This window comes from Python bivittatus, unplaced genomic scaffold, assembly GCF_059951505.1.
Source record: "Python bivittatus isolate LINGU-HERP-01145 unplaced genomic scaffold, Pbiv_v1 ctg000700_np1212, whole genome shotgun sequence".
Lineage (NCBI taxonomy): Eukaryota > Metazoa > Chordata > Lepidosauria > Squamata > Pythonidae > Python > Python bivittatus.
Window position 1 is genome coordinate 95,721,866 of NW_028277098.1, and position 25,748 is coordinate 95,747,613.

Sequence of the window (25,748 nt, forward strand, 5' to 3'; positions counted from 1 at the left end):
CCATTCATTATAACTATCTCAGTCTCCTTACGACTTGAATTCTGCACTACTGTGCTACCTCCTCAAAAGCTCACAAGTATTCCCACATGTACACTGCCGCAGGGGTAGTTACTGTATATTTCCAGTGGTCTGGACATGTCCTGTGAACCGTGACTTAGCCCTGATTTAGCTTTCTACCATATATTATCCAATCTGGGCTGCAGAAACCCAAGGGACCACTATGGGGGCAAGGAAGAGATAGCTTTAAAAAAAAACTTTGCTGTCATCTGTGCTTATCTGGATTCTGTAGCTCTAAACTACAGAAATCCCTCTTTTTCTAATGATTCAACTTAATAGCCACTATTTTCCAAATGTTCTATATGCAAATACTTTTTGCCACACTGCATTCTTCTCTCATGAAACACACCATTCGGTGTGTGTGTTTGCCAAGAAGTTTTGGATTGTAATTCCCATGCCCTGATTATTGCCTGGGACTGACAAAGGAGCAAAATCAGATTAGCTTGCAAGAGAAAAAAGTGCTCAACACCAATATTTTTTTGAAAGAGCAAGATTAATATTTTCATAATTTCAGGGTGACATTACAACCATGGTCCCATCCTGAATCTATATGGGAATTTCTACAACTGCCTGCCGAAATGAGTTTACTGAAATAAATTCACTGCCATGCAGTTAGAGAATCAATTCACATGTATAGATCTACTGTCAAAAGTTCAACAGAGATCACAAATTTAAATTTTATCTTTCATATTTAAGTGCCAAACTTAAGTATGAGCCATTCCCACATTATGCTGGACTGAAGATTCAGCAAATCTATGCTTTGTCATGATTACCCTGATGAATTATAACAGAATGGAACATAAACATTAGCAATGAAGCAGTGGTGATAAGCAGTAATAGAATAGTAGTAACAGAACAGGAGTAATAAAAGGTATCTTCCATGTCAAATTGGAGATTCATTAACAAGTTATGAAAACATTTTCTATTGGTTTAGAAAAACTAGTGTTATAATTGCAGTATGGTTTATATGTGTATATGTGTGTGTGTGTATATATATACACACACACACGTGTGTGTGTATATATATATACACATACATGCATACAAGAATGGAGCCTCTTCTAATAACAAGCTTAAAAAACAGATGGTTTATTGTAGACCTCTTAGGGGCACAGAACAAGGAAATAGAATGCTTACATATCTATATAGACTCATGATTGATTTAAAAACCAAAACTAAAGAAATTCATTCATCATGTTGTAGTTTTCTTCTGTTTCTTCTTCTCGTTCTCTTCTTTCTCTTTTTCAATTTCAGCAACATATTTTTCAATTTCATCAGGGCTCAGTATCTGTAGGGAAGTTATGAGATTACAATCAATTGGCCACCTTAAAGCCAGGGTTTTCAGTGTACCCTCTTCCCCAACCAAATCCTCTCAGCCTGTAAAGGATGGTCATTATTCCAATGATAATAAACAGTAGAGTAACAGTGCAGTTAAGCCAGATAAGGGAAAGAAAGACAAACCTATTACCTATTCTTACCCGCCCCCATCTTTTCTAGTCCTCTGGGGTCATGGGTGCTGCTGCTACTAAACATGAAGTCAATGCAAAATCATTTTTTTCACTCCCTGAAGTTGAGGGAAGAGCCTAATTTGTTTTCCACTGCATTTGTGTTTCATAGTGCAGTGCTTTTCAAACTTGGCAACTTTAAGATGTGTGGACTTCAACTCCCAAAATTCTGGGGAGTTGGCTGAGGAATTCTGGGAGTTGAAGTCCACATATCTTAAGTTACCAAGTCTGAAAAACATTGCTATAGTGTATATATGTATATAGGGGTGTGAAACCTAATGGCTTGAAATAAATGATTCTCCTAATTAGGCTTCAGAAGTATCATGTATAGATGCCTATTATCTGTATTATTTATTAGGAAGCCATCAGATTTCAAATGCAGAGCTCCTTTGCAAGCAACAAACGACCATGGCACAGCAACAATCTACAAAACAAAAAACTAGTATTACTTAAGACAGTTTACCTTGAGAGGTTGATTTCTTCTCATAACAGCCAGCTCAATATTTTTCCCACCAGACTGTACAACCTTAAATTGTGGAAAATCAGAAAAAGACTTCCTTACAAATGTGTTACAATCAGGAATTTTTTCCAATAAAAGAAGTTGACATCCCATTTGAACTGCATGACACATCCAAGAGTGCTTCAATCTAATACATTCAGAATACCCACAAAAATTGCATTTCTTCTAAATCAATCTTAGAACCAGGTAAATAACTGTGGCTCTTAATTTTACTGAATGACATTAAAATATATTAAATTATTAGGGTACCATTTAGCTTGTTTATTATCAAAATAATCAAGTTAGGAACAATTTGAATGTCGACACTTACTTCAAGAAGGGCTTTGATAACAAGTTTAATTGTCAGATCATCAGTTTCAATAGCTTCATCAGTGTAGTTTTTCTCCAGAAATTCCCGCACAGATTTTGCTCCTCTACCAATTGCATTAGCCTAGGACAAGAAATATACTTGGCAAACTGATGAGAAATGTCAACAAAATATTTACATATCTAAATGTTTCATCTGACAGTCTTAAAATAAACCCAGCTAATATTTATCAGTGATCAGCCACCATGAAACCAAACTGCAAGCGACTGGACCTAATTAAAATGAAGAGGACCCAAAATACAATATTCTTAGTGAAAGATATAACAGTTCTTTTTGCCACAAAGCAACAGAGCCTATTGATGACTAAACTCCAAAGTCCAATTACTGCATACCTCAATATAAAATTAATTTACTCCTCCATATTTTTAGGGTCTAGGGAAATCAGTCAAGACAAAAGTGTTTGGCAGCAAGACAGGGCCACAATGGTGCGGTGCCTGTTCTGTGCAACAGCCTCCCCCCAAGATCTAGAGGACCCCAATTCACCTGGCCTTCGGGAAGGCTGTGAAGACCTGGCTTTTCCCCCAAGCGTTGAGCTGGGATGTTAGGGGAGCCCAGTGCAGGTGTGGTTTGTGTGGTTCAGTTTGCTGTATTGTCCCTTTGTTGTTATACTATGATTCTTTTAATTCTTTGGGGGGGGTTGATTTATAAAAGTTACTATGTTGCTCTTCTTCATTGTTGTTAGCTACCCAGAGTTCATATGTAAGATGTGCAACCATGTGAATTTTCTACATCTAAATAAATAAATAACTTTTTTTCCTTTTTTTTTTTTTTAACAAGAATGAGATAATTCCAATTGCTGAATGGAAAGTTCTACAGTGCCATAAATATCAAAAAGACTACTGTAACAGGACCACTCCTATAAATAACAAAGCAAATGGCAACAGAATTTTAACAAAATAGTGGCCATAAATCAGGTGATGATCTGTGGTGCTCTAGCTATTGCTTCCACTATTGCTCACCATTGGTCAGCCTTCATTTTAAAATACAGTTTTCTAGTGGTCTGTTAAACCCTAAGCAAAGCAGTGAACTAGTTTGCTTAGCCATGTTTTATTTTGCAGAGTCCACCTATCTTGCTAAACCAAACCAATCACATTGTGGTTAGTATGATGCATGAACCTAGTCTAACTCTGGTTTCTCCATATAATTAAATGCACAAAAACATGTAGATTATCAATAATGGAGAATGTACTATTTTGAATCACGGTACCTTTAAACAGTTTTTAAAAAGGGAATTATACCTAATCCAGAATTGGAGACAAAGGAATAAGGAAAATAAGGTTAGGTAAAACTGTGTTTAATACTTTCTGATCTTCTATAGATTATGACAGAGTGAATTAATCTGTAGGTAGGATTTGCTTATCTGATTTAAGTGCTCTTTCATTTTCATTTACACAAATCTAGTAGGTCAACTCACCTTCCAAGCATGATATGTGCCAGAAGGATCGGTCTGATACAGCCTTGGAGTTCCATCAAAGTCAAACCCTACAATAAGGGCAGAAATACCAAAAGGTCTGCGGCCATTACTCTGGGTGTATCGCTGAGGAGAAAGAAACAAATAAAAAGGTTTTATAAAAATAGAACTACAGTAACCGTATTACGGACAAATTTCTGAATAAGTACTTGACCACTGAGAAATCAGAATATGTTCTGAAGAATTGCTGTGGGCAAAAGTGTTTCAAATTCAAAACATTTTAAGCCCAAAACTCCCTGTTTCAGACAGCAGTTCTGAGTTCAAAACAGACTCTTCCAGTCTGAGCTTGAAACATAGCCTCATTTCAAGGACACAAAACTTTTGAATGGTCAAAATGGCACCGAAATACTTCCAGCAAGTACAGAATAGCTGTATTTTGAACTTAAAGCTTTTTGAAAATTACAAAGCGGTACTCTACATTTACTGAGAAACTAAATTTACTTGTGAGCAAAAAGATGTTGAACAAATAATGCTTTAAACATCTGTCAGTACTTGCTCATTAATTTAGTAGAGTTTGGAATTTTGACTTTTTTTCAAATGCATTTTTAAATACTGAAAGACATCCTTGTGGGTTTTATTGTACAATTTAAAATAAAAACACTAAGTAGCAAAGACAGAAGCAAGTATGTAAAGCTGCAAAAATCAAATATAATTTCTAACACCTACAATAGCAAACACTATTTCCTACTATCTTTCATTACCTTTGGGGGAAACCTAATTTTCCATTTTTGTCCAGAGTTCACCAAGGGTTTGCAATAAACCAAGCAATGAATATGGCCATTGGAAAAAAAAATGTATATACCTGCTTCAGGCTAGCGATATAACGTGTAATATATTCCACAGTGACAGGATCTTCCACTGTAAGTCTATGGCTTTGACATTCCACTCGGGCTCTATTTATAACTATCCTGGCATCTGCTGTGAGACCTGTAAACAATAGTTCAAAATATCAAAATTTGCCTTTAGCAAAGTGAATAATTAGAAATATTCCTACTCTAGTAAATTTCCTAAATGAATAGAGAGATGATTCATTTTTATGCACATGTTCATCCTATGTTCCAGAAAATAATGTTCTTTTGAGGTAGATATATCTTATGTGTATTCCCAACATACTAGAATTGTGGTGTCTAATGAATCTCCTGATGATGATTTTGAGTGGAAAAGGACAGAGGAAAGATTAACCAGACTTTTTTTTTTTACTGAAGTTCTTCTGCTCAGATTAAGGCAACTTTTAGTTTAGAAAAAGAATCAAAACAAGGAGTGCCATACTCCAAAATCTGATTCTTTAATTAAAAAAATGAACCAGAGCTATAGAACTCTGACTTGCAGGGCTTGCTAATCTGATTGGTAAAATCAGGAAAACTTAATTTCAAGAATCTCCCAGTCTTCTAGAGCAGTTAGTGTTCCAATAGCAGAGTTTTAATCCTATTTTATCTGCCCCCACCACCTGGGAAGAGTGCTGGGAGGAGAGAAATAGAGAATAAAACACTGCTACTGGAATAATATTTGCCAGAAGAATGACACTGTCATTTTCAACTCAAAACAAATTAAGATTTCCAAAATAATGGACATTATTAACTTTCCATTAACAGAAAAATGAGATTTCTGGACTGTTTGTATTTTTTTTTCTCAACATTAAAAGTAGAATACTATTTGGTCATAAAGATTTGGTTTTCAAAAACTAATCAGATTAATTTTAAAGTACTGTATTTTTTAATAAGAGATTTAAAATTGACCTGTGTGGTAAAGGAAAACAGTCCTTCATAAGGACATTTTCAGAACATTGAACATTCAAAAAGAAGAGGAGGAATCCCCAAAGGTTCTTTTTCCCAGTCTTTTTCCCAATATTTTTAATTTGTTGACATTCTTTGCAAATAAAAAAAGATCCACTGGAACAATAATTCCTAGTCTTTATAGCAAGAATTGCACTGGCTAAGAATTCTCAGATTTATAGCTTCAACACATCTGGAAAAAGTGAAATTGGGGAAAGGCTGTATTAGGAAAACCCATCATCGAAGTACCTGCAAAAGCCATGCAGACGTTGTCATCAAGGGCACAGATCTTTCGGACAGTTCTCTCATCCTGAAGTTTTGCCACAGATTTTTTCTCCACACCAAGAACAACAATATCTTTTCCTCGTACTCCAACCTGTAATATAAAATGAAGGCGAGTTCATCTTCTCAAAGTATCATATCAAGCACTTTCCCCATATATATATATATATATATATATTTTTTTTTTTTTAAATGTCAACAGCAAAAAAATATATACATTTCCATAATTTCAGTCTAGAATCATTCCATATTCTACCCTGGGGATGCCCACTTAGATTGAACCTGGAACTTTCTATATCCAAAGCAAAAGTTAAACCAAAATATAGCTTTGTTGCTAAATATTATCTGATATGAAAATCTGCACTTCACCATAGTGTTTGACAATGTATCTCAGCTGTTTCTAACATACATGCACAATAACATTTCACTCAAATACATTCAAACAAAACCATCCCTATGATAGCACTCTATGGATTAGGCAACTTTACGTGTGCTTCCCTCTTGGTATGGAGTTCAATTCCCATCAGCCCTGGCCAGCACTGCCAATCAAAAAGAATTGTGGCAGCCAACTATACCATCTAGAGGGCACTACCTTTATTTATTTACTTGTTGTATATCATACTTTCCTTCTCCAGTGAATACTCAAGGCAAATTTTTAAAAACAACACAAAAAAACAGAAAAAGAAACAAAAACATAAGATGAAGGGACCTCTCTTCGAAGATAGATGCCTTTACAGGTTTTCTACAGGCTGAGAGAGTAGGGCCCCAACACATCTCTTAAAAGAGTGCATTCCACAGCCCAGGGACAATGTAAAGGTGGCCATCCACCACAAGCAAGAAAGATATACAATATCTCTGATAATGGGGACACCTTCAAAGAGCCCTCTCCTGTTCACTGTAACCTCACAGGGGAGGTTCTAATGAGAGATCTCTAGTAGTTGGATACTAAATTGTTTAGGACTTCAAAGGTTTACCCCAACTCTTTCAACTGTGCCTGGTAAGCAACAAGTAACTGATACACAAGTACCTGTATCATCATTCTGTGACTCCTGTATCTCCTATTAATTAGCAGCTTAATTGCCCCATTTTTCACCAACTGTAACTTTCAGACACTTCTCAAGGACAGTCCCTTATAGAGCATGTTGCAGTAGGCAAGAGAAGAAATAACTAAAGTGTGCACAACACCAGCAAAATCTGACTGATTCGGGAAGGGTTGCAGTTAGTATGCTACCTTTCATGGCAAACATACTCTGCATTCAGATCTCCCAAGCAAATATAGTGACAGCTGAGGACTGGGCCTCTCCTATACAAACATGCTGGAGGTTAATGCCAGTGCAGTTTCTTATTTAGGAACAGCATCTCCTTTTCCCTGAGTTTTAATTTAATCTTGTTTCCTACTTCAAAATTTTAGTGATCTCCCCCAGTAGTTTTATTACCTGCCCTTGATATACACCTTCCAGCATTTCCTTTGAGAGAGAATGAGGAAAACAATAAGCATTCAGATCTTATAAGCTTCTGCGGTTCTCTTTAACTCCCTATTATAAAATTGTGTCCAGTATGATTTCTCAAGTAAAGAAAGCAACCATGCAAGGAATAATATATTGATTTCATCCAAAATGTCTTCTGTTCAAAATGTCATCTTCCTACAACTACATTCAGGCCCATCTTATTACTCGGAAGCAACCTGCCTTGATTATTTTTCTTTATCCTAAAGAAAACCAGCCCATAATAAGACAATGTCTGAGCAGGAATGTATATACACACTTGCTAGATCTGTTTACTCCCATCCAGCAATTCAATTGCTTGCTGTAATCATGAATATTTTATTTCACTCAGCAACATCTATCTTGCCTTTTCATATTTCTTCTCCACTAATTAAACAAGGTTAACACTATTTAAAGCCCCTCCTTCTATAACTACAGGTTTTCATTCTCCCAACTTTTTACCAGAACCGTTCTACATTCTTCACACTCAACCTAGTGATGTACAGAATGTCTCCAATACCTCTAACTCCTTGAAAAACACAGCCTCTCAGATTGCCTCCCCAATCTGAAATTCCTGTTCCTTAATTTTGAACTACAATCTCTTTTCTAGTCTCCTTCAGTCAAGCAATTCTTTTCTACCAATCCTTTCTATGGATTGTTTAGGCTAATCCCACCACATAAATCTCAAATGAACTATACTGTGCTAATTTCTGGGCCTTACATCATTTTCATTATTTGATTAGGATCCCACCCTTCCATTTCTGGAAGGCTTATAGTTAAAAAAAAATTAAAATGTTATACATTAAGCTTAAAACATTAGTAAACAGCATTTTTATACAGTACTGGAAAAATTAAAAAGTTCTTGCGTGACATGGATAAACTGCACCAAGTGTCCTTGTTTCACTTTCTGTTTCCCATTAAATTATTTAGCTCTGGAGAACAATCCCAAGTTCTTTGCAGGATATAAAATGTGGCAGACTGCCGACACAACAAACCTAATTTTATCTAACCCCTCCAACATAAAACAATATCCCCACTTCACAGGATGAGCCAAAAGAAACAAAAGAGCTTCTCTTCTAGTACAGCCCCCGGTTTTCTCTAACCTGACATCACACCAAGCCACAGTGTTCTCCATCACAGTTTATTAAATAGCCCCAATTAGCTGAGCTCATATAACATTAAACTAAAATTCAGACAATTCTTAGATGCACACAACAGACTAAGCCACAAACAAATCACATTATGGTACTGTATGGCAAATCACTGTATGGCACTGAACCAAACTACACATATACACATATGCGCTGAACACTATCAGATCACCTTTCCCCAACCTGGTTCCCCCCCAAATGTGTACAGCCGACTGCTCCCAGAATTCCCGGGCCTAGTTGCTGAGAATTCTGGGAAATCCAGGCCCAAAGTGCCTGAAAAGACCGCCCGGGGAAGCCTATCTCGCCCACCCCCAAAAGAGGCCTTTATTTGGGAGCTGAAGCGGCCCCTCCTTGTTACAGTTCAGGAGCGGGCTCCAAGCGCGTCTTTCCACCAAGAGCTTTTGGTGTTTTATTTATTCTTTTAAGGGCAGCTTCATCCTGTCTTGTAAGAGTTGGGCCATCTAAGCGCCTCGGGATTAGCCAGTTTCCTAAACAAATCAACGGGAAGCTCCGCACTGGGCCTGCTCCACGCCGGCAGCGGGACGAGGTCGAGGCCCGGTGCTGGAACCAGAAAACGGTTGGGCCGGTCCTGGCTGCGGGCCTTGCCGGCTGGGAGTAATAGGTGCTGGAGTCCACGCTCCGCTTCCGATCCGTGGCGCGGCGGCCCTTCCCTCCCCCCTCAGGTGCCTTTTCTTTACCGCGGTGGAGCCTTTCTTCACGGCCTCCTGGGCGTATTCGACTTGGAAGAGGTGCCCGTCGGGGGAGAAAACGGTGATCGCCCGGTCGTAACTCATGACAGCGGCGAGGCGACGAAAGGCGCCGTCCGGACCTGAGAATGAGAGGAACCAGCAGCCGCGCGAAGCCGTCCCCTCAAAACCGCACCGTCACTTTTCCTCAGCGCGCATGCGCCGGCGCTTCCCGACGCCGCGCGCGGCACGCTATTCACGCAACGCTCATACGCCGACTCCGCCGCTTTTATCAGAGGCGCTACCCGCAAACGGGGGAGGAAAGAGAGGGGCCTACGTCAAGCACGTACTTGCAGCCGTAGACAGCTCGACCTATCCCCGTCGCCAACGCTCTTGGCCGGACACAACGGTGAACGGGATTGGCTAGCTGGCCAGCGCGTAACCCAGCCTGTCGGCCCAATACATAAGGAAGCGACTGGGCTTCCTCGTACTCTAATAGCTTAGGTAAGGTAACGGGCAAGCAGCCGGGAAGCTGGCTGGCGCTACGCATGTGACGTACGCGCGGGTCGGCCCGCTTCTTCTCTCCCCGACTTTCCACCTGCTGCTCCCACGCACTTGGCGTAACGCTGCCTCCTTTTCCTACGCACTTGGCGCACTGAGATGCTCTTATTGGCAAAATCAGGGAGAGATGCGATTCGCTCGCGACAGGAAACCCAACAACAGGGATGCACCATGTGCAAGGCGAAGGGGAGGAGGGGAAGGTGGATTTGGAGAAAGGGGGGGAGCGGAGGAGGCAAAGCCGCTCAGGTGGCTCGGCTGCCTCTCCCGTCGCGCCGCTCGGTCGCTGGCCCTCCGCCTTGCGCTGCGCGTAGAAGCGTCCAGGTAAAGGGGGTCCGCGGAGGGTCTTGGTGCAATGCCGCAGGCTCATTGCGAGGCGCAGATTGTACCATTTCCTCAGGCTCCCCTCCTCGTGCGCTGCGGCGAATGCTGCCCCTTTGCACGGCAATAGCGGCTGGATAATAATATTATTGCAGCCCGGGAGCCGCTGTATGACTGGCCCGTCTTCTAAAAAAGGCAAGCCAACGCCGCCCCGCCATGTCGGTTGCCTTTGCTTCTGCCCGCCCGCGGGGCAAGGGAGAGGTCACCCAGCAAACTATCCAGAAGGTAATGAAAATAAGCAAATGGAGGGGAGGGGAGGGGAGGGCAGGGGAGGCAGGGATGCCCGGCCAGGGGCGAGCGGCGCGTGCCACAGGGCGGGGGGCGCGGGCGTGCGTCCAGGGTCCTGCGCCCCGCCGGCGGGCGGAGAGGCCACGCGTCGCCCTCCCGAGGCTCCGGCCGAGCGGCCGTCCGCGAAGGATGGGCTGCGGAGCGACCGGGGAGGCAGAACAAAGCAGAGGCGCTCCGCGGCGGGCGAAGCCAGCGAGGCAGCCCCTGGCACCGCGAGCCGCTCTGCCCGGGCTGACGCCCCCCGGCCCCGAGAGCGGCGCCCGCGGGCCGGCTGGGGCGCATTGCAGATCGGGCTCAGCCGCGGCCGGAGCCGGAGCCGGAGCCGGAGCGGGCGGCTCTTTGACAGCGGTCCAGCCTGGGGGCGGGGAAGGCGAGGCGCGGAGAGGCGGCCCTTTCTGCCCGCCGCGGCTCGTCGGTCGGGCTTTCTCCCCGATCCTCTTTCTTTCTCGGGGGAAGACGCGGCTCCGTGGATTTCAGGGAGGCCGGGCGAAGAGCGGCGTCGGAAGGGGGGCGCGTTTATTATTGTTTGCGGAAGGAAACGCGCGCCGTGGTGGCAGCGTCTGCCGGGGGAGCTGGGGAATCTGCTCTTCAGTGCTTTCTTTCTTTCTTTCTTTCTTTCTTTCATTCATTCATTCATTCATTCATTCATTCATTCATTCATTCATTCATTCATTCATTCTGGGGAAATCCCTGAAGGCTGGTTGGGAGGGAGAGTCGACCTAGGCGGTGTGTGCCTGTGGATGGGAACGGAGCCTCTTGAACCGGAGTAAGGAAACAACAAAGCTGGTGCTCCCCCTGGGCGAGTTTGGGACGGCAAAGCAGGGTCCCCCGAGGGCTTCTCCAGCCCCCCCTTTCCCGGGGAAAGAGCTGGAAACAGGAAGCTCCTGGCCAGCCTGGATCTGCGGGCGCTTAAACAATGCCCGGGATTTCCAGCGCCCGGCCGCCGGCCGCCACCTTCCCCGGAGCAATTGTGGTCCACCGGCCGTTCTTCAGATGTGTCGGGGTTACACCTCCCAGGATCCTCAGCCAAGACACAAGAGGGTGTTTTCGGAGTCTTGGGGGGAAGTCGAGAAAATCCGACGTTTTTATCAGTCGGCTTGACCAGGAGGTTGAGGAACTTGAGAAGGGGATGAAGCATTCGGTTGGAAGGGACCCTGAAGGCTTTCTAGTCCAACCCTCTGCCCAGCACAGGAATCCTCGTACCATCCTGGGCCAATCTTTTCTTGAAAATTTCCAGTGATGGAGCACCCATGACTCCAGGAAGCGGGCTGTTCCACTGCTGAATAGCTCGCACAGGCAGGAAACATCGTCGTGTTGCAAAATGCACTTAAAAGAAAAATCATCCCAGAGGATCCTAGATAGATACTGTGCAATTTTTACTATTATCAGCTGGAATCAGTCTAGTGCAGGATGAAGTCATCTTCACTGAAGGTTACTGACTGTAATCTATGCTGGTCTAGCATGGTTGGGAGATAGATGTTTTTTTTTAATTTCCTAGTTCACAGCGGAGAGGGAGTGACTGGTCCAAAGTCACCCATCCAGCTTCTGTGCCTTTGGTTGGATTAGAACTCTGGTCTTCCCACTCCTAGTTCACCACCTTAAATGTTACACCACAGTGGCATCAACTGTCCCTCCCCTCCCTCCCTCTTTCTCTTTCTCACAAATATATCCACTGCTTCCCTTTGAAGACAGATTGGGGAATGGCCTAGTTAAAGCTGAGCTGTTCCAAAGATTGTGGTGCCATGCAAGCTCTTCCCAATGGAAGCAAGAGGACTTTGTTCAAGTAAAACAGGGATTAAGCCCAAATCGTTGTGGGCTTGAGCCCAGCATGACGTGAAAGTGATGAGTCACCTCACATTTGGGTCACAAATTACACTGAATCATCCCATGGCTTGTGATTATGGTTGGATGTGATGTGTGTACCTACCAATTATAGCTTAGTGTTATATGCATATCAGACCAGCACAAAAAGTTAGTTTTGCATTACCTGCAAATGGAGGCTGATGTTCAAAAGTATACTGCTACTGCATATAAAAAACATACAAAGGTTCTGTTGATGTATCAGTAGCAATTAATATTATATTCCATCAAGTCGGTCTCAACTCTTATTGACCACATAGATAAATTCTCTCCAGGATGATCTGTCTTCAACCTGTGTTTTTAGGTCTCTCAGTGGTGCATTCATTGCTGTTGTTATCAAGTCCATCCATCTGGCTGTTGGACATCCTCTTCTTCTCTTTCCTTCTGCTCTTCCCAGCATTAGAGACTTTTCAAGAGAATCAATTATTATATTTTATATAATTTGCTCTCTAAAACTTTTGCTGTGATCCCAGGATTACTTTTTCTCCTGGTTCTAAATGTAACACTTAAAATGGTTCAGCCACCTTGATCATTTGCTGGAATAGAAAGATGGGGTGTAAAATGAATAAACAAGCAAAACAGTGGTTCACACAGCCATAGGTTATTCTCTTACATTACAGAGGAAATCTTTGCAGTTGTGAATACAAGCAGTTTGGCGACAATGATGCCAGTCTCAAAAAGCTAAGCAAGGTTAGAGCTGGTTAGTGCTAGATGGGAGATCACCAGGGAATGCCAAAAATGTAGGCTAAACAGTTGAGATGAAAGTCATGCTAAAAGAAAGCAACAGTAATCCCCTTCTGTACTGTTGCCAAAGAAAACTTTATTGATCTGCCCAGAAATTACTGGGAGCCACCTAGCAGGGTTGGCTGATTAAAGAATAAGCTGAGCAGAGTCAAAACTGGTCAGAACTTGGATGGGAGACCAGCAGGACATCAGAGGGGTGAGACTTAAGTCGAAAGAGCATCTCAAAACAAGACAATTGTGAACCACTTCCATACTGTTGCCAAGCTATTTTCATGGGCATGTCCATAAATTCACCAGGAGTTAAGTTTGACTCAAGGGAGACTTTCCTGAGCAAATGATTCGAAAGAATGCTTGATAGTCTTGAAGACCTGCAGATAACATTCCCCCTCCATTTTAATTAGTTTGCTACAAACCTCCAGAGTAACCCCCACCCAACCCTGCAGTTCACTCAGGACACAATGAAGAAGCCATCCATGAAAATTTCTAGAGAAAGGGTGAAGTTTTGTGTTGAAATCTTCCTCTCCCTCTCCTTCTTCGTCATCATCGTCATCTAAGATAATAACAGATCCTGTGGGACTTCCAAATACAAACTGATCCACATTTAACCCATAATAAGCCAGACATAATTGTAGTTGAAAAGAAACAAACATTGCAGTAGCTGCAGTTAGAAGAGAAAGAACTAGAAAAAAAAGGGGAATATAAAGACCTTTAAATAGAGATGGAACAATATGAAAGAAGGTTATAGTGATGCCATACCAAAAGATCTGGACGAGCATTTGAACACAATAGAAATGGACAGAATCTCAACTCATTAGTTGCAAAAAGTTGCATTACTTGGAACAGTGCATATATTATGACAATATCTTTAACTATCCTAGATCCTTGGGAAGGATCTGTAGGTCAAAATCACCAAATCCAGTCAGAAAATTTGGTAAATTGTGTATAAATCACAGTAATAACAACTATTTCTTCAGTATGCCTTGAATGCCTATTAACTCCAGTTCAGCATGTAAACAGCTCCAAAGCCACTCAGACAACCTTTCCTTTAAAACATCCACCCCTATCTCTTCCCTGTCTCATAAACATTAGCTTGAAATCTCTTTTCAAATCACAGGAGGCGTGTTCAAATGCAGCAACATTTGGGTTTGGTGGAACAATACTATTTTGGTGTAACCCTAGAACCAGAATAGTGCTAAATGCATGCCCAAATGGAGCTGAAAATCACAAAACATTTGTGCAGAACCAAAGCAAGTTTCGACAGATGACTAGATGCGCTTCAAAATCTCCTACATGAGAGCCATAAAAAGCATCTTTGAGATGCTATGCATTATAAAAGGGGAAATAAAAATCCATTCCTAAGACACAGGCTGTCTTAAGGCAAAAGAAGGAGAATCTACCTCTTGGGAAAACAGTGGAAAATACCTTGGCTGAACAGCAGTAATCCAAATATTTTGAGTGAATTTCAGAAGATAAATTGATTTTCCTTTAGAAATCGCTCTAAACTTACCTTCTTTCCAGCCCACTCCAAGTTAAAGAACGCAATTGGTTGATGCTTTCCCCCTCTGACTGGTGAAATTTGTTGGGAGGGTCAACAAAGCCAAGAGTATCCATCTTAACTTGTTCTTTGTTGAAACTGTAAGGCAGAACCATTTCCCACCTACTTCATCGAAGCAGAATTGGCTCTTAGACTCACAACATTTCTCATTAGGCTACCTCAAGGCTTATCAAAATATAACTCTTTATCAGGTCTGTCTAAACCACCCATGAGGGAGTCGATCAGTCCTTCTCAGGTAGGGTTACCTGGTATCTGAACAAGCAAAGGAGGACAGGGTCAACCGGAAAGGCAGACAAATGAGGGGAAAGGAGGACATGCTGTTTCATTTTCTTGGCATCCAGGACAAAAATTACAATGAAAAACTGCCAAACAAACAAACAAAAAGTACTTAGGCCTACATATACATGAAATTATTTTTTCCAGCATCAGAAAGACTGTTTTTTTCAATGGCAGGAATGTGCTAGAGTTGGTTAGGAGTCCAAAGCCTTCCGTGTGTAACTGATTAAGATCTTGTCAATTTCAGGCAGCAGAGCCAGTTGGCCAGAAAGTTGCTCAGGAAGAGACAGATACTCAAAGAGCCAGACTATATTTGGTTTTAAGGGTATGCATGCCAGATGGAGGACATAAGGATGAAAAAGAGGGTATTTCCTCCTTTTGCTTGATGTCTGGTAACCCTATTCTCAGGTAGTATGTATGTATGTATGTATGTATGTATGTATGTATGTGTGTATATATATATAAATATACAGTATATATATATATATATATATGAATGAAATAGTTTGTCATTTTTCAAATTACAGAATTATAAAATAGTTCTGTGCTAAACATTTTCAACAGTGTTGACTTTTCTTTCTCTTTTGGTGGATTGAAGTAGGCAAACCTGTACTTCCAGATTTTGAGATGTTTATGCATTGTCATTCTTTTTTTTACAACTTTCTGGACCTTTCCAGGTCCAGAAGGTTTGCTATATAAGAAATTCACAGTGAATGAATGACCTTGACCCCCTACACTTTAACTCTAAGTTCATTAACGTCGTTCTCTTGGACACCAAGCAATGGATGACTTATAGAGGTGAATATGTGTAGCTCAGGGTTGAACTGTGGAGTCCTTGGGGTTCTCTGAGCTTGGTTCTTTTCTTGCAAACGTTTCATTACCCAGCTAGGTAACATCTTTAGTGCTAAAATGGGATGGGGTTTGCTCATCTCAGAGATGGAAACCCTTCTGGGCAGTACTGGAAACATTTACTTCTGAAAAACTGCTAGAAGCCACCCTTGCAATGGAGGGATTGGTGTGCTCCAAAGGAAAAATGAAACTTTACAGAGTTCCCTGGAACATTCTCACTCTGGAGACGAATCATTTGTGCATATTTTGCCAAAAGCCTTTTGTGCACTTCATTAGTCTTATATGACTTTCTCTTAGAAATTATAGACATTTGCATAGCTAATATTCTTCTCCAGATTAGATTATTTCATCTGATCTTCCATTTTAAGGAAAACAAATAATGGACCACGTTGGCTTTTAACTTTGGCTCGTTCTGAGAATCATTCACATATGTTAGCTGCATTTTCAGAGGTTTAAGGAACTCATCCTACCTTTTAAATTTCTCAACCCACCCTCCAAAGGATCAAACATTTTGCTCCCAGCCAATCTGCAAGAAGAGTGCTAAGGGCCACACCTACCCTTTAGGATCGTGATCCTGGCCTATAGGATTGCAACTTCAAGCAACCACAAACTGACTCTGTTTCCATCAAGTGCCTTTGAAATGTAAACAGAGGTGTAATAATGCACCCAGGGGTGTCCATGGAAAGGGGATAAAAAAATCAAGATGGTAGCCACAACCATGTGATCAAAGCCCTACCCTTTTTTGCATCACACATTAAAAAAGGGCAAGCCTTTGATCCCATGATTGTGGCAGCTATACTGACTTATTTGACCTTCCCCTCCCTGTGGATAGCCATGAATGCACCATTGGATGAACATGAGTGGGCCTTATTTGTTCTGACAGACTCTTAAGGATGGGCTTTTGGGGTTTCTTCCGTCTATAAATGTCAATCTGATGTTTGTTAGCTAGGATAAACAATATGGTTTGTAAGAGGAAGGCAGAAGAGAGAAGGGAGGGAACTGACAAGCATTTCCCCTCATAGTGATCATCAACCCACGTCATGCAGACATTCTTGTCCTGATGAGCTGTTTACCCTATGTAGTGTGACAAGAAAACTCGGTTACTGTTTAAGCTGTGAGAAGTTGTTCCCACCCCTAAATGTGGGTAAGACTGCAGCATCTCAACTGTATTCTTGATTTTCTAGCCAGTTTTCTTCTGTTTGCAGATTGGCACTGTGCGTGGAGTGGTTAGGTTTCCTGACAAATTGTTTCTCCCGATTTCTTATATCCTTCCTTTCCTATGGATTGCAGTTGTAGATTCTTGATAAATATTAAATATGGTAACCGAATTCCCATTGTTTAGAATGGTTGATGTATTGGGAGTGCAGCGAAGCTATGCTGCATTTCTGAGTTATTGGCATTGGTTAGCAACTACTAAAGCTCTCCATCCCTCAGGGGGCCCATGTCTGTTTATGCAGCAAATAGGAAGGACTTCTGCATTCTTGCAAATACATATTCAGAAGCTGGCCTGTGCAATAGATTAGCCAACTCTCACTTCTGATATGCTCTTAAATGCCATTTCAGGGGTCTATTATTTCACTGAATCTTTCTCATCCTCTGCATACTGGGAAAGGGGTAATCCTCCTCCTTCCTGTTGCTTCTGGATATTTAGTGAAGAAAACTGCAAGCAATGGCTGAGTTTATGCATCATGCAAAGCCATAAGATGGCTGTAGCTTGACATGTTATATGAACCCAGCCTGTGTTTGTAAACCATGGTTTATTGGTCGCATGCTAGCTGTGGTTTTCAATTAAACCGTAGGTATGCAAACAGTGGCTTCGTCGGATAAATGAAACAGGTCTTTTGTTTCAAATTCCTGCTTCTCAGGTCTGCGTTCTCAGTGAGGAAGTCATGATAAAACCCCAGAATATCGCTGCGGAGTATAAGAAGGTTGCTAATTTCCTAATATAATTGCTCCTGCTTGCATCTTGATTTGCTTTAAGGGTATGCACAACTCTGTTTACAAATGCACACATCAATAGCCAGTTGAGAAGGATCACTCTGACGGAGTCTATTATTTATTTATTTCAATCAATTTATATGGCGGCCCATCTCACGACAGTGACTCCTGGCAGCTAACATAAGGAATGTTAAACTTGCCTCTGGAATGCCTTTGCCCTCCCACTTTTCTGTGTTTTGCCACATTTGAATATCAGGAGAAAAGGGTCTGGTTCAGAGTTTCTCAACCTTGGCAGCTTTCAGATGGGCAGACTTCAACTCCCAGAATCCCCCAGCCAGCCTTGCTGGCTGGGGGATTCTGGGAGTTGAAGTCCGCCCATCTGAAAGTTGCCAAGGTTGAGAAACCCTGGTCTAATTCATCCTTCCCCAGAGCAAATTAGTTCTCCATAGGCAAGGAACAGTTTCAGAGGGATGAGCATTTACATATCTTGAGATCCAAATTGTTGTCGTGGTTAAGGTGCTGAAATCGGGAGACCATCAGTTCTCTAAGGGAGACCTTAGGCATGAAAAAGGGCTGGGTGACTTTGGGCCAGTTATTCTCTCTCAGTATCTGCCAATACCCCACTGTTAGTCTGAACCAATGATTTAATTCATCTGTTGTGTTACCATGGTGGGTGGCATGAATTGGCCTTTTCTAAACTTGGCATCTTCCTGAGACAAGGAACAGTTCCCAGAATTCCAAGCAACGCCTGTGATGGCTTGAAAATTCCAAGAGTTGAAATACACACATCTGAAAAATATCCAGGAGAGCAGGAATAAATCACAATGGACTGGGTTCACACAACCAGCTAAGCCATAACGTGTGGTTTATAAACCACCAGGACTGGGCTCATATAACGTACTATGGGAAAATCAAGCCTTATGACTTAGCTAAGTTTCTAATTTAGTTACACTGATCCTTTGAGTGAGAAGTAGGTCTCTGCTCTTCTCTCAAACGCCTGGAATTCCTTAAAGGATCTAAAGAAGTATGGGGAGAAGATTTAAAGGAAATATCAAAAGTTGCTTATCTGGGCCGTAATACATGGATATTTGTATTCTGGTAAGATACAGTACAATAAAAACCATTTATAGATTGTACTTGACATCCTCAAAGTTATATCTGCAAAATCCCATCTTCGTTGAAGAGGATGGCGAAATCATGGGTCATGTGCCACGTGTCATTGCAAGATATAGTAGCGCAGCTGGAATGTAAGTGGCTGTTGTCATAACAAAACCCTCTTCTGACGCTGGTGAACATTTTTGATAGTCAAAGTATTCTTACACAAATGCCTGATTTGATAGGAAAAGTTGTTATCGTCAGAACAAAAAGGTGTAATTGTAGCCATTAAGAGGCCACCAGGATGGGGTTGGAGGATGAGGTGGTGGGCTCACTGGGGAAGGTGAAAACATTTTGGAATACAACTATGGCAGACCACTTCCATACTGTTGCCATTCATGACTTCACCAAGAGTTGAATGTCTTTATCCCTTGTTTTATGCTGAAAGGGCAAGGACTTTGGCACTGATGAAAAACTATATGGCTTTCATTTGACAAAGTAACTTGGTTGAACAAAGATCTTTTTGTTCTACTAGCACCCTTTATTTCTTCTGTAGTGGTTCAGGCACTGTGAGTTCTAGTCCCACCTTAGGCACGAAGCCAGCTGGGTGACCTTGGGCCAGTCCTTTTCTCTCTGGCTGGGGCATTCTGGGAGTTGAAGTCCACACATCTTAAAGTTGTCAAGGTTGAGAAACACTGGTATAGAGGTTAAGGCACCAGGCTAGAAACCAGGAGACCGTGAGTTCTAGTCCCGCCTAAGGCACAAGGCCAGCTGGGTGACCTTGGGCCAGTCCCTCTCTCTCAGCTAAGAAGAAAAAGGCCAGACAAACCACTTCTGAAACCTTGCCAAGAAAACTGCAGCGACTTGTCCAGGCAGTCATTAAGAGCCAACACTGACTTGAAGACACACACACACACACACACATCAGAATAAAAATAAGCAATTACTTCTTTGGCATCAGTCATTTTGGATACCTCTGCTTTGTTGAAATATGGGTAAAGGATACACTTCTATGCTTGGAAGGTGATGACTTGAGAAAGTCTGACACTTCATTACACTCACACTCATCCCCAGAAGGTATGAAATGGAATGATAAAGAAGGCCTGTGATTCATTTTCTAGGCATCCTTAATCACATTTTGATTAAGTGAATAGATTGCAGTGGGTATTGTTGAAAAGGTCAGAATTGCATTCATCCCTAGGCACTGGGGATTATCCCAATCCCACTGAAGTCCCCAAGGGAATCCTTTTATTTTCTCTGATGTAAATAAATAGCTCCATTGAACGCTAAAGGAAAAAGAAGTGTGTCTCTTAAAGATGACATTAAAGTGACAAATTGGCCAATTATTACTGTACATTGTTTGGGTTGACACATAGGCCATGTTTGCACACACGCTCTAATCCAGTGTTTCTCAACCTTAGTAGCTTTCAGATGTGTGGACTCCAACTCCCAGAATTCCCCAGCCAGCCTCCTGGCTGGCTGGGGAATTCTGGGAGTTGGAGTCCACACATCTGAAAGCTGCCAAGGTTGAGAAACACTGCTCTAACTTGTTTGGTTAACTCAACTGTGATTTATGGAACTAACACATTTTTCTTGCTCCCCATCACACAACAACCAATAAATTAATCATCTTAGCTGGAGCTTAACATGCTAGGCTAAAAGGTTGGAATCAGATCCTTTAGCTTATTAACCAATGTGTCCTGTGAATGCAGCCATTGATTTAAGCTAAGATAATGTCCTTGAATTTTATAGGAATTCTGGTTGCTTTCTTAGCTTCAAGCAGATAATCTGTATTTTATTCATATTCATCCCTCTAACAATTTAGGGGTGTGTTTTATATGCAAGTTGCTTTTAAACTGGGTTCACACATTATGCTAAACCTTAGCTTCTTTAACATGGTTAACACAATTGGCTGCCTTCCTATAACATATCCATCCAAAATCAAACAAAGGATATTAAGGCCAGGAGTGAATCTAGGGGTTGGCTTTGCCTCTGATTTCATCCAGTGTGTGAACTCAGCCATTGTGATTTGTTAACCATGGTTTGGTGCAGTGCATAAATCAGGACACACAATCTGATAATTCACAATTTTTTTTGAGCCATATTTTTGTAAATAAGCTGCAGTGCATCAAACCATAAGAGGACAAGCTACAATGCTATATTCAAGCAGAGCCATCCAACTACCACATGGCTACTTTTATGAGTGAATCCATTCAATGTGTTGAGGCATGTCCTCAGGAATGGGGACAAAAAATTCAATATGGAGGCCACAATCATGCAACTGAACCTCTACCCCTTTTTACATGTGATATGATGGAAATAAAAAAGGGGCAGGGTTTTGATTGCACGATTGCCATGTTGACATTTTTGATCCCCTCCTGTAGATACCTCTAATTTTCCAAAGAAAGCTGCAAAGAAATTGCAAAATAAAAAAAATGCAGGAGCCATTTGGAAGGTTTGATTTGCCTATAAATTTGGACCATACATTTTAAAACAAAGAACTCGTAGGTTCAATTTTGGCATCTCCTGCTGAAAAGATCTCATACTACAGGACCTGGAGACAATTCTGACCTCATGACACTTTATTTATTGACCAGTAGCAATGAGAATACTTCAAAGCCAGCTGGGTGACTTTGAGGCAGTCTCCCTCTCTCAGCCCAACCCACCTCATAGGGTTGTTGTTGTGGGGAAAATAGGGGGTGGGAGCATTAGATAAGTATGCTGCCTTGAGTTGAAGGCAGGATAAATCAAATAAATAAAAAATAAAAATTAATTTGAATGATGGTAAGACATTTCACTTCCATTAATGCAAATATTGTCCCACTGTTTTTGCTAACTGCTTGTTTAGATTTCAGAGTACTTAATGCATAAAGACTGTGCAAGGAGTGTGACATATCAAAAGCTTTAGCAGGACCAAGCAGGGCAGATGATGGAACACCTTTCTCAGCTATGTTTCGATCAGTAATGGCTTTTTTTGTCCCTTTTAAACCCAGATGTTGGATGAAAATCATCATCTGATACAGTGCATTATGGACTATCAGAGCAAGGGCAAAACAGCAGAATGTACTCAGTGAGTATGAATTTATAGGCTGATGCTGAAATATACTGAGTTTGTCATTTCTTGGCCATCTGTCAGCAGATGAAAAGAATAATTTCATTACTCCTAATGTGGACAACATCTACAATTGCTTTCTCATCTTAAGCCAGCATCTTCACATTGTTCCTTTTAGAGCAAGGCAGGGGGATGTCAAAAAAGTCAAGATGGTGACAGCAACCACATCATCAAAGCCCCATTCCTTATAATATATGCTACAGTAACTATCTTGATTTCTTTTACTCCCCCCCACAGACACTGCTGGCCTCTCTCTAATGGTGACTGCCTTCTTTTCAACCATGTTGACACCGTTGTTGTTGATTTAGGAGAGACAATTTTTAATTCTGCATCAGGTCCCTATTAAGAGCAGATAAAGCAATGAGATCCCATCTCCTGGCCCCTTCTTCAGGCATTTTAATTTTTGTTAAACAGCTTTTATGTAACGGCATGTGGGAATAACACTGGGAGACAGGAGGAAGAGCTGCAGACTAGGCAACGGTCAGATAAGAGGCAGCTGAGTCCACAGAAGGAACGTGGACATGGCAAACGTCTCAGAAGGGACCCCCCCCCCCATTTTTTGGACTGTAAAGGCAATGGGGAAGAGATATACTTTTGATTGAAGAGAAAAGATAATAGGGAACAGATGTACTTTCAGACTTGCAAGATTCTGTTAAGGTAACCTTACAATAAAGTTAGAGCTGGTACTTCTGGGTATGTTTTTTGCCTGGACTACTTTGCAAGGCTGACATTTTCTCACTTTTCCATAACTGCAGCACAAACATGCCCTGAGCACATCTCTTCTCTGCTTGTCCCTGTGACTTTGCCTTCATTTTGAACCTAGACCATGAAAAAGACAGACTTGAATCAGCCTTAGTTGTGTCCATGTTCAAGTAATATGCTCCCTCTTATTCCAACACTGTAGAAGGACAGTCTGAAGATGTATCAAATCTATTACACTTTATCACCTGTTTCCTTGGAGGGGTCAGGAAACTACAGTGACTGGGAACAGAAGCAGAAGAGGGTTAGCAGTGGGGATAGAAAATTTCATGCTGGTATAACCAGGGTAGTATGATGGTGAAGATGCAGGATTATGAGCAGAGAGTCTCAGATCCAGGTCCACCAGTATCCACAGAAGCTCCTTAGGGGCCTTCAGGCCTCTCACTTTCTCTCAGTTCAACCTACCTGACAGGGCCATTGTGGGGAAAAATAGGAGGGACCACAATGTATTGTACACAGCCTTTAGCTTCCAAATCAATCAAAGAAAGATAGCTCTAATGGAGGGGTGTCTTGAATGTGTTCAACCAATTCGTGAAACCCTAGAGCTGGCTTAGCCTGACACTCATATTGCATTCATGCTACACCTATAGATGAAATTCTGGCTTTAACATGAGAGCTTGGGTCACCCAACATGTTAAAGCAGGATTTCTCAACCTCAGCAACTTTAAGATGTGTGGACTTCAACTCCCAGGATTCCCCAGCCATCTTAAAGTTGCTAAGGTTGAGAAACCCTGTGTTAAAGCAAAAGCTGAACCCCAAACTGCCCAATCCAGTGTTAGCCTAGCCTAAGAGGTGATGCACATTCCACTTGGGGTTAGCAGACAGCAAAGTGCAGTGCAAAGAAATATAGACCCAAGTGGGTCCATCCCATTCTGGAAGCAAAGCCTACATCTCTCAAACTGCAGGAATTTCTGGTGCTTTTCCTGTCCCTTTTGCAGCCCCTTTCAGGTTGATTTCATTCCAGGGACTGGAATCATCCAGGAATATTCAGCCCCCTTTTAAGCCCTGAATCGCTCTTGAAATCCAACATCTTTTGGAAAAGGCTGTTGTAGGTAGTTCTACACTGAATGCATCAATGCTCTGTCTGATTCAGCGCAAGGCAACGTCTGTCCTTATTAACTGAGTCTTTAGCTTTAATGCCATGCAATGCAAGTGGGGGTGTCAGACAGTAGTTTGGGTGCAAGGATAAATGTATTGCAAGCATCAAAAATGCACCCTACACTCTTGGTTCTTGGGGCAACATTTTAGCAGTTGCAGAATAAATGCTACCGTACTGCTGCTTATTAGAGTTAAACAGGTGAGGGGTGCCTTGGATTGGATGGCTGCAAAGAAGTTTGGGATGTTAACGAAGAAAGCATCGAGATCAGATGCAGGTTTAAAAGGAGAAATTTTTCCAACAGTTTCTTTTTCTCAGATATTTGCTATTTTCCTTTGTCTATAGATATCAACAAATCCTGCACAGAAATCTGGTTTACTTGGCCACCATAGCAGACTCTAACCAGAATATGCAGTCCTTGCTGCCTGCTGTAAGTATCTGCATGAAATCAAGCCAATTAAAAGAAGTCTATTAGTTTGAGTAGAATCATTTGGTGGTGCTTTATGGGAGTTGGGGAAACAAATCAGAAACACACCTGATATGGGTTGGACTGGAATTGATCTTTGGTGTGGTGGGACTAAGAGATTAGGGGGTGGTTTACACCTGTAAATTGGAGCAGGAAAACCAGGTGTCTTTGTAAGGATATTGTGTAAACCAGTGTTTCTCAACCTCAGCAACTTTAAGATGTGGGGACTTCAGTTCCCAGAATTCCCAAGCATGCTGGCTGGGGAATTCTGGGAGTTGGAGCCCACAAAATCACTGAGGTTGAGAAACACTGGTGTAGACACAGACACTACAGGGTTGAGAGAAACAACCTTTATCTTTTACCTGCATCTGGATGAAACGAGAAGAAATGGTGTAGTGTTTGGAAACAGAGCAAACTGTGACATTTCCAACGTAGACTGCAGGCACGGTATTACATTTCTGAATAGTGTACTGTTTTAAAAAACTGGATGGTAGTAAAAAAGCAGAATCTTGACCTTCAGTAAATCTGATTTTTGGGGGTGGGAGGCTGTGTTTTGCATGGAGGAATGTTTTAACACTTTTGTCTCACAACTTGCAACTGAAGGGAAACCATGTAGAACCCACTAATTCTTCTACGCACATAGACCTAAGGTGCAATTAGAAGGAAAGGGCTTCCAGAATGAAATTCCCATACAAGCCTGAGCTCCATTAAAATACTATATTAAAGTTGAACTTCTTAAGTGGGAAGTGAAAGATTTTCTTTCTTCCTTTTTTTCTTTTTCCTTGCAACACTTTGTGGGGGGAGGCATTATTCCAGAGATAGAGTAAGGATCTTTCTGCTACTTTAACTAGGCCTGGCTTCCTCACCCAGTATTTTAAGATGTGCAGAGGTTGTAAGAACTGATGTCCAACATATCTGGGGGAAGGACTCTGGGAAAGGCTGACTTAATCTCTTGTATTTATGTTCTTTCCTTCTAGCACTGCTTTGCACAGTTTGGGAGATAAGAGTGAGTTAATTTAGATAGCTGTAGCAATAAGGGAGTAACTTTCCCAGTGGCCCATCTCTCTGTTTTGCAGATAAGGAGTAGGCTATAATGTAGGCTAGCTGCTAGACTAGATGCTAGATGGGGAATGCATAGTAAGACTTCCACTTCCAGTAAAACAATAACAGTGCTTACTAACAGGTACAGGTATCATGTAATTCAAGATGCAAAGTTGCTCTTGGGGGACTTTTCTCTTTTATCATCTAATTAAAAGCTTCTTTACTTATTTTATACTACTTAGAGGCCACCCAACTCCAGATGACTCTGGGTGGCTTAAATTTTTAAAAAAAAAGAGTAAGAAGAATAAAAAAGGAAACAGAATATAGGTGTCCAGATGGCAAACTCTGTATAATAGTAAAACTTCCTACAACTACCATTCTCCCCAAGGCCCAAGGGAACAGCCAGGTTGTCAGTGACGTTCTGATTGTCATCAG

The 25,748-nt window shown here is 41.8% G+C and overlaps 2 protein-coding genes across 7 annotated transcripts in view; one reads left to right on the forward strand and one right to left on the reverse strand.

Annotated features, from left to right (window-relative positions):
* PSMA7 (proteasome 20S subunit alpha 7) overlaps window positions 1-9,571 on the reverse strand; it is a 12,446-nt gene extending 2,875 nt beyond the window's left edge. Inside the window, exons 1-7 of one of the 2 annotated variants that reach the window (XR_015798431.1) lie at window positions 9,308-9,571; window positions 5,942-6,068; window positions 4,723-4,847; window positions 3,864-3,986; window positions 2,393-2,512; window positions 2,026-2,088; window positions 1,195-1,345 (exon numbers count right to left, since the gene is read on the reverse strand). Coding sequence is in view for 1 of the 2 variants with exons in the window: in XM_088153773.1 (XP_088009899.1) it covers window positions 1,250-1,345; window positions 2,026-2,088; window positions 2,393-2,512; window positions 3,864-3,986; window positions 4,723-4,847; window positions 5,942-6,068; window positions 9,308-9,403 (750 nt within the window). In the remaining variant the exon portion in view is untranslated. Of the gene's footprint in view, window positions 1-1,019; window positions 1,346-2,025; window positions 2,089-2,392; window positions 2,513-3,863; window positions 3,987-4,722; window positions 4,848-5,941; window positions 6,069-9,307 lie in introns of those variants that run through there. The other variant, XM_088153773.1, reaches the window with a different exon arrangement.
* Window positions 9,572-9,801: 230 nt separating this feature from the next.
* SS18L1 (SS18L1 subunit of BAF chromatin remodeling complex) overlaps window positions 9,802-25,748 on the forward strand; it is a 34,164-nt gene continuing 18,217 nt past the window's right edge. For 2 of the 5 annotated variants that reach the window (XM_007440087.4, XM_088153767.1), the window contains exons 1-3: window positions 10,191-10,459; window positions 21,833-21,909; window positions 24,152-24,236. In XM_007440087.4, coding sequence (XP_007440149.1) covers window positions 10,391-10,459; window positions 21,833-21,909; window positions 24,152-24,236 — 231 coding nt within the window. In that variant the 5' untranslated portion in view covers window positions 10,191-10,390. The other 3 variants (XM_088153768.1, XM_088153765.1, XM_088153766.1) reach the window with 3 other exon arrangements.